Here is a 9,362-nt window from a genome sequence, read left to right as displayed (position 1 = left end):
GTCCCAGCTACTCGGGAGGCTGAGGCAGAAGGATTGCTTGAGCCCAGGAGTTTGAGGTTGCTGTGAGCTAGGCTGACGCCACAGCACCCACTCTAGCCCAGGCAACAAAGCGAGACTCTGTCTCAAAAATAAAAAAAAAAAAAGTAGACTGTGGAGATAGACCATGCAGAGAGGAAACAGGGAGAGATCAGTCAGAAGGATAATGAAAATAGTCAAGGCAAGAGATAATGATGGTGTGGGCTAGAGTGGAAGAGGCTGACTGATGAGAAGTCAGATTTGGTTATATTATGGATACAAAGCAGACAGTACATGTGAAGGATTAGATATATGAGAAAAAGATAATAATTAAGGATGACTCCTAAGTGTTTTGCTTTAACACCTGGGAAAATAGTAATGTGATAACTTATTGAGACAAAGAAACCTGGAGGATAAAGGGATTGGTGGGGAGAAGGAAATCCAAAGTTCTGATTAGGACAAGTGAAGTTAAAGTTGCATATTAGACATCTAAGTACTGTTGTTAGATATTCATGTCTAGAACTCAAGGAAAAGTTCAGGGCTAAAGATACAAATTTTGGAAGAGATCACTTAGGGGTAGAGAGTATACAAGGACTAAGGACTGATCCTGGACCACTCCGACACGCAGAGGTCAGGAAGGAAAAAAAACCCAGCAAAGCAAACAGAAGCAGCCAGTGAGGATGGAAGAAAACTAGAAGTCTATAGGATCCTGGAAGCCAAGTAAAGAAAGTTTTTGAAGGAGGAGGAAGTGATTGATTAACTATGTCCAATACTGCTAAGTTGAATAAACTGAAGACAGGGGCCTGGCCACCGATTTAACAAGGTGGAGGTTACGACCTTGAGGAAAGCAGTTTCAGTGGAGTAATGGGATCAAAAGCCTGATAAGGGCAGGTTCAAGAAAGAATAGGAAATAAGGAGGTAGCTGCAGTGAGTACAGACAAAATCTTTTCTGTATAGCAAAGTCACAGTAGAAAGTAGTATTTAAGAACCAAGGTTTTGGAAAAATAAGAATACATATTCATGTTTCTTATATATGCATAGAATATCTTCTCTGGAAAGAAATGCAAGAAACTGCTGACACTGGTTGCCTCTAAAAAATAATGGGCAGCTGGCAGAGGGACATAAGTGGAAAAAAGGCTTTTGACTTTATATTCTTTTTTTTTTTTTTTTTGAGACAGAGTCTCACTGTGTTGCCCAGGCTAGAGTGCCGTGGCGTCATCCTAGCTCACAGCAACCTCAAATTCCTGGGCTCAAGTGATCCTTCTGCCTCAGCCTCCTGAGTAGCTGGGACTACAGGCATGTGCCACCATGCCCGGCTAGTTTTTTCTATATATTTTTAGTTGTCCAATTAATTTCTTTCTATTTTTAGTAGAGACGGGGTCTCCCTCTTGCTCAGGCTGGTTTCGAACTCCTGAGCTCAAACAATCAGCCCGCCTCGGCCTCCCAGAGAGCTAGGATTACAGGCGTGAGCCACCGCGCCTGGCCTTGACTTTATATTCTTTTGTAACATCTAGGCTTCCTACCAGTCCATGTATAACCTATTCAAATAAATGAAAAATTTAATGTTTAAAATGGGCTTTGGAATTAAAGTAATCTAGGTTTGTATCTCTGCTTTGGCACTCAGAGTTATGTGACTTTGTAAAATTGCTCAGCCTCTCTAGGCCTCATAAAATGAGTAAAATAGTAGTACTTGTATTACACACATATCATAAATAAAACAAAGTAGCATGCTTAGCTACTTTGCTTGACTCGCACTAAGTACTCAATGAACTTATTTATTTTTATAAATCCTCTCTTTAAGCTTGTTTCCTAAAGTGGGGATATAATTATCTGTTTCCCAAGGTGTGATGTTTAAATGAAATGAAATTAAACAAGACAGAAAGTGTTCGATCCTGGCAGTTGCTATTATTATTACCATTGTTATTGTCATTACAAGTGAATAATCTCATGAATTAATGAGCTGTCCCAATGAGATATTCATGGATAGACTGCCAGCTACAAACCTGGCTTCTTCCATACCATTTGCAAGAGTCCCTCAAGGACTCTAAGCAAGGTCAGCTGACTAATTTGACAATCAATGTCTGAGTACCTATTATGTGTGCTTGGTTTGGGATTGTGAAAACAGAAAAAAGTTACACTGCTCTTAAAGAGCTCAGTTTATACAGGGGGGGATAGGTAAACAAATGATTACCACAAATAATTACCACTGGATGGGAGAAATAACAGAGCTATGAGCAAATGCTATAGAAATAAGGTTATAGCACCATCTAGTAAGAATGACTGCCAACAACTCCAGGGCTTCAGGAGGGAAACCCCTTCTATAAAGCATTACAGTAGTATCATAGAGGGGTCCTTTTGCTTGTAACATATCTTTTTGGCTGGCTACTACTTCCTTTTCTGGCCTTGGTTTAAGTATCAGTTCTTCGGCAGACCTCAGTTTAGACATCAGTTCTTCTGGTAAGCCATCCCTGAGCCCCTAAGACTGGGCTGGGAGCCCCTCCTATGAGCTCCCATCTGCATTTACCCATCAGAGTACTAAGTACATAAATGGAAATGACTTCACTTTCCAGCCTTTCCAACTGGATTGGGAGACTCTTGAGGGCATAGACTGTGGTCATCATCATATTCCCAAGGCATAATATAGTGCCTGGCACACAGCGTTTATTGACTAATAAATGAATGAATTGACCTTGGGCAAGTATTTAAGTCTTCTGTACTTCGATTGCCACATGTTCTAAAGAAGAAACAACCTGCTCTGAAGGGCAGCACATGAGGATAAAGAAGGCCACGTTCTGGTCTACACTAGCATCAGAGTCCAGGGCCAACTGACCAACAATCTCGACGAGATATGCCAGGATCACCCCATCCCGCAGATCCTGTCGCAGGTCCTGCACAGGCTTCACTGCTGGCCTCTTCTTCAGTTGTGCATTCACCCAGGCCACATAGGCCTGCAGCTGTTGCTGGAAAATAAAGGTGAAAGTAAGGGAAAGGTTGCATAGCAATCTTATCTCCTACCCTGAACCCCCTAAGGCACCATCTGAAATTGAGGTATGATGGGCAACCTATATCCAGAGGGAGAAGGAGGTTTTAAGGAAAGAAAGAAGAAAGATGGTATCATGGTCAGACACAGAGCATATTCTAAAATTCTCTAGTTTTATGCTAATCTTCAGGGATGAACTAACCTCTGACTTGGTGGCATGGTAGACACAGATAAGCAGATCTGACTCCTGCTTTCCTTGAGTTTTGCTCTGTTGACTAGGGACAAGGGCTGGGCCCAGAACCACAGCCAGTTTTTGGGTATAATCACTGCTGCCAGTGATCCACCACACTTTTCAGAACAAACACTCACGTGCCACATGCACAATGGAGTGTGATACCCATACCAATTGCTCTTGGGGAGCCAGGAATAAGCAATAAGCTATGCTCACAGCTGTCTCTCCCATAGCTGCTTTCTTCAAAATGAGACTTAAGTGAAATCATCTCACAGTCAACCCAAGATTTATTCTCCTGAGCCCATAATCCTTAGGATTGCTACAGAGTTAGTTTTAATCCATGCTTTATATTGTCAAAGAGGATCTGGTTACCTAAAACCTACACAAAGAAGAAAAAAGAAAGGCAATGGTGAGCAGTGTTACCGAAGACTGAGAGGCACTTTCATTTACTTTTAGACAAAGCTAGGGCCCAGTATTATCAGAAATCTGTCAGGCATCTAGGAAAGGATATATAACTCATCCCAACTCTCAGACAACCTTATGTGTTCCATTTTATCCATTAAACAGAACTTGTACTCGATAGTTATGCTGATTATTTGGTCAGAAGATGGGACTCATATCCAAATAGCACACAATGTCTTAGTCCAGGCAGCAGCTCTATCTGGTTTCTGTAGCAGTCCAAGACTCTGAACCTAAAAATTAAGTTCAAGGGCTAATTATATTAAATTATAATTTGGTTAAAGTACAGTTGATTTCTAACCCCCAAGTACTTCCTTAATGAAATGATGTTGGAAATTACTCACTGGCTACTTCCTGAGAGAAAATTAAATCTTCACTATTTCCTCTCTGTTGATTTGTGGGAATGAATAAAATCCTTTGGAAGACAGAGCTAGGGCAACAATCTATTAAGTGCTGACAAACTGTAGAAAGTACAATGATCAGGAGAAGGTGGGAGGAGGAATCTATTATTAATTGAGTATGACCATGAACTAACTAAACATCTTTTCGTGTTCTACGTGTTTTAATTAGTTAACGAATGTGCCTGGCACAGGACCTGACCCACAATTGATGCATACTAAATGGTCATTATTATTTTCATCATCATCATCTAATTGAATTCTCAAAAAAAGCACTGAAGAGTCAGCTTTATCTCCATTTTATGGATGAAGTTCAGAAAGGTTACATAACTTCTCCAATGTCCCCACAGCTAGGACACAGCAGACCTGGTACTGAAACCCAGTAAATGTTGTCTCAGCATTTACCAAGGATCCAGCTCACTCCATAGAACAGAAATGGCTGCACCTTCTGCCTAACATGGACCAGATGCTCATCCCCAGGACCAGCTGAGACTGTAATGCTCCAAGGTCTGCTCCCACTGCACAGTCAAAGCGCTGCCTGAGGCAGACCAAGCAAAGGAAGCCTCTGGAGTGAACCACTCTGGTCTGAGGAAAAGTAGTTAAGACCAGAATAGGGATTAAGAATAACAGTTGGGATCTGATTACCTGGCTTACGTATAAAACTCCTAACAATTTCTCTTTATCTAATATCACCCTCAACCCACCCTCCACACATTCCTGCTAAAAACCTATCACTGGTCTCCCATTATCCTCAAGATAAAATCCAATCTCTTTGGCTGCTATTTTAATCCGTCACATGCTAGCCCTTACCTGTTCTCCAGCTTCACCCACAATTCCCCAAATGCCACGTGCTTCGGCTCATCCAAACCATGTACAGTTCCCCAAATGCTCCATGCTTTCCATTCACTCCAGCTCCTCCTACCTGCTGTTTCTTCTTAAGTCTCAACCCAAGCATCACCTTTTCTAGAAAGCATTCCCTGACCTCTTACACATTTCAGACTCTGATCTCCTTAAAAGCATCCTGTGTGACAATCAATTCAACAATAATTTGGGTGCAGGGACTATACCAAGTTATGGGACTACAAAGAGCCCCATGCTTTCAAGAAGCTTGAAGGAAAAAAAGAGAAGAGGAGGAGAAGCTTGCAGGCTAGTAGAGACAAGGCTATGATGCACAGGCTGCTAATAGAGTATTAGCCCAACCTGAAGCCCGAACTCCTGGCAGAGGGTTCTCCTGAAAGAGAAAAGGAGGCAAAGAAGACAGTGAACTCAAAGGAGCTAAGGTCTGAGATATGTTTTATGCAGAGAGTCACAATAGTTCAGAATTACTCTAATTGGTGCTGAACAAATATTTGTTTGAATCAGTGAATCATTTGTCACATTTTATCAGGCCAAGACCTAAGATAATTGCAAAAGTCAATTATGCAGGGGTAAACAAGAACAAGTATTTTTCATTAGGTCAAGATAATTTCTACCTAAGTAACCATAGCTGTTTCTTGGCTATAGAATAGAAGTTGTCTCTGAAGCAAAACTACTTAGAGGTTCCTAACAGTACTTTTTATGCACGTTAATAACAGTTCTTGGTCTTCCAACAAAAGAGGATTCCAAAGCATAAACAATAATAATCGTCATTACTTGTCTGAACACCTACTCTGTGTCAAGAGCTATGCTAGGTCCTTTAAACACATTTTCTCTGATGCTAATCTGCCAGGGAGATGTTACTGTATCTATTTTGCTCATTGGAAACTGAGACACAAAATGGAGAAATAACTTGCTCAAGGTCACCCGGACAGTAAACCAGGAATGTGGCATTTAGATATAACTCCCAAACCAATGCTGTTTCCACTCTACCACATTATTTCCTAAATAAATGTATCTCTGAGGTTTAACCGAGGTCACTAAAACCCTCAGGATGCACTTGAGTCTAAACCACATCTGATACTTGAGTCCCTTGTGTAATAATCTACACGAAGTGGCCGTCTACTACTCCGAGTGTGGTTCCCATGTCACCAGCAGCATCACCTGGAAGCCTGTTAGAAATGCAGACACCCAGGCTCCTCCTCAGCCTGCGGAATCAGAGTCTGTATTTTAACAAGATCCCCCGGTGACTCATACGCATATTAAAGTTTGAGAAACACTGATCTGCCCCCTGTTCCTGTACCTGGCTGTCTATCAAGGTCACAACGGAAGCTTTTCAAAAGCAGACCTCACCCTAAATTCACCAAATTCTCCCAGGGGGTAAAAACTTGGAAAGCTTTATTTTTCCCAAGCTTCTACATATGATTCTTGTAAAGCTGACTTGACTCTTTTCCTAGCTAAATATTCCAGTTCCCTTAACCAGGGGGGTTCACAGCTCTGATTGCCCATCAGAATCACCTGGAAAGGTTTAAAAAAATACTTATATCTGGGCCCCATCATAGATCAGTCAGAATTTCTAAGGGTGGGACCCAAGTATAACAATATTCCTCAAGTGCTCCCAGGTATGTGCAGAGGTGAGAGTTAAGGTTAACCACTCCTTACATAAAATAGTCACAAGTATTATTGCTTTTCTGGTCTAACTCTCTATGAAACCATGACACCTAAAACTCAATACAATAAGTACGCTGGGCCGGGCGTGGTGGCTCACACCTGTAATCCTAGCAATCTGGTGGGGCCAAGGCAGGAGAATCGCTTGAGGTCAGGAGTTCGAGACCAGCCTGAGCAACAGTGAGACCCCCCCCTGTCTCTACTAAAAATAGAAAAAAATTAGCTGGGCATGGTGGCGCATGCCTGTAGTCCCAGTTATTCAGGAGGCTGAGGCAAGAGGATCACTTGGGCCCAGGAGTCTGAGGTTGCTGTGAGCTAGGCTGACACCACAGCACTCTAGCCTGGGCAACGGAGCAAAACTTTGTCTCAAAAAAAAAAAAAAAAGGACTCTGGATGTAAAGGAGATACGCAGGTTCCTCATTCAAAATACTGTATTTCTCTTTTCTTTTCTTTTCTTTTCTTTTCTTTCCTTTCTTTTTTGGCCCCCAGATCACACTGTTAATTCACATGGAAGGGTCATTCAAAACGTCTAAGTATTATTCTCTAATTAATTTTTCATTTTAAAATAATTTCAGACTTACAAAAAGGCAGCAAAAATGATACAAAGAGTTCCCCTACACCTATTACCCAGCTAACCCACATGTTTACACTTTCCATAACCATAGTACAATGGTCAAAACAGGAAGTTAACACTGACACAATACCATTAACTAACCTAGAGACCTTATTCAAATTTCACCAACTGTTCCACTAATGTCCATTATCTGGTCCAGGATCCAATCTAAGATCTCACACTGCATTTAGCTGCCATGTTTCTTCAGTCTCCTCCAATCTGGGACGGTTGCTCAGTCTTTGTCTCTCATGACCAAGACAATTTTGAAGACTACTGGTCAGTTATTTTGTACGGTGTCCCTCAATTTGGGCTTATCTGAAGTTTTCCTTATAATTAAAATCAGATTATGAATTTTTGGCAAGAATACCACAGAAGTATACCGTGCTTTTCTCAGAGAATCATATCAAAAGGCACATGATGCCAATACATCTCATTATTGAAGTTAACTTTGATCACTTGGTTAACATAGTGTCTGTCAGGTTTCTCTACTGTACAGTTGCTATTTTTCCCCTAAGTGTCTTGTGGGAAGATGCTCTGAGACTATGAAAATATCCTTTTCTTCATCATCGCTTTTCTCATCCATTCTAAATTTAACATCTATTGATTTTTCTTTCCTGCAACAATTATTATTATGGTGGTTCCCAAATGATTTTCCATCATTCCTTCTACACTTACTAATTGGAATTTTTACTGTGAGGAAGACTTCTCTCTTTCCCCTCACTTATTTATTTATACCAGTATGGGTTCATGAATATTTTATTTATTACTTCTATTAATCCATTACTATCATCATTTATTCTGCTGTTCAAATTGTTACAGATTTGACCATTGGGACATCTTCATGTTGGTTTCGGTATCATTATCACATGCCTAGGTCACCTGGGCTAGAGTGCCGTGGCATCAGCCTAGCTTACAGCAACCTCAAACTCCTGACCGAAAGCGATCCTCCTGCCTCAGCCTCCCAAGTAGCTGGGACTATAGGCGTCCCCACACCCCCGCACCTGGCTAATTTTTTCTATTTTTAGTAGAAACAAGGGTCTCGCTCTTGCTCAGGCCAGTCTCAAACTCCTGACCTCAAGCAATCCTCCCGCCTCAGCCTCCCAGAGTGCTAGGATTACAGGCATGATCCACCACGACTGGCCTACATTTTTGAAAATTGTGATTTAAAAAAACACAACATAAAATTTACCATCTTAAGTTTTAAGTGTACCGTTCAGTAGTGTTAAGTATATTCATATTGTTGTGAAACAAATCTTTAAACCTTTTCATCTTGCAGGGTTGAAACTCTGTACCCATTAAACTACTCCAAATTTCCCCCTCCTCCCAACCCCTGACAACCACCATTCTACTTTCTGTCTCCATGAATTTGACTACTTTAGATACCTCATGTAAGTGGAATCACACAGTATTTGTCTTTTTGTGACTGGCTTTCACTTAGCATAATATCCTCAAGGTTCATCCATGTTGTAGCATGTGCCAGGATTTCCTTCATTTTTATGGCTAAATTAATATTCCACTGTATGTATTAATATATGTCATGTTTTCTTTATCCATTCATTCACCGATGGAGAAGGGTTGCTTCCACTTCTTGGCTTTTGTGAATCACACAGCTACATGAGTGTGCAAATATCTCTTCAAGATCCTGATTTCAATTATTTTTGATATGTACCCCGAAGTGGGATTGCTGAATCATATGGCCTGATCATTTTTTGAGTACTTCCCTACTTTCTGGCATAAAATTTTCCAGACTACTCATCTTCTTATACTTTCCCTGCCCTGGCTCAGGAATCAACTTTTTCTTTTCTTTTTTTTCTTTCTTTCTTTCTTTTTCTTTTTTTTTTTGAGACAGGGTCTCCCTCTGTCACGTGGGCTAGAGTGCTGTGGTGTCAGCCTAGCTCACAGCAACCTCAAACTTCTGGGCTCAAGCAATTCTCCTGCCTCAGCCTCCTGAGTAGCTGGGACTACAGGTGCGCACCACCACACCCGGCTCATTTTTTCTATTTTTAGTAGAAACGGGGTCTCACTCTTGCTCAGGCTGGTCTCGAACTCCTGAGCTCAAGTGAACCTCCCACCTCAGCCTCCCAGAGTGCTAGGATTATAGGCATGAGCCACCGCACTGGGCCTCTTTCTTTTTTTTTTTTT

The 9,362-nt window shown here is 41.3% G+C and overlaps 1 protein-coding gene across 2 annotated transcripts in view; it reads right to left on the bottom strand.

Moving 5' to 3' along the window:
* The window catches only part of DIXDC1 (DIX domain containing 1), a 77,400-nt gene that overhangs the window by 43,953 nt on the left and 24,085 nt on the right, over window positions 1–9,362 (bottom strand). For both annotated transcript variants that reach the window (XM_012659150.1, XM_012659148.1), the window contains exon 2: window positions 2,846–2,975. In XM_012659150.1, the coding sequence (XP_012514604.1) occupies window positions 2,846–2,975 (130 nt within the window). The remainder of the gene's footprint in view (window positions 1–2,845; window positions 2,976–9,362) is intronic.

The sequence above is a fragment of the Propithecus coquereli genome, unplaced genomic scaffold (genome assembly GCF_000956105.1).
Source record: "Propithecus coquereli isolate 6110/MARCELLA unplaced genomic scaffold, Pcoq_1.0 Scaffold6, whole genome shotgun sequence".
Classification (NCBI taxonomy): domain Eukaryota; kingdom Metazoa; phylum Chordata; class Mammalia; order Primates; family Indriidae; genus Propithecus; species Propithecus coquereli.
This window is presented reverse-complemented; position numbering and strand designations above follow the sequence as displayed.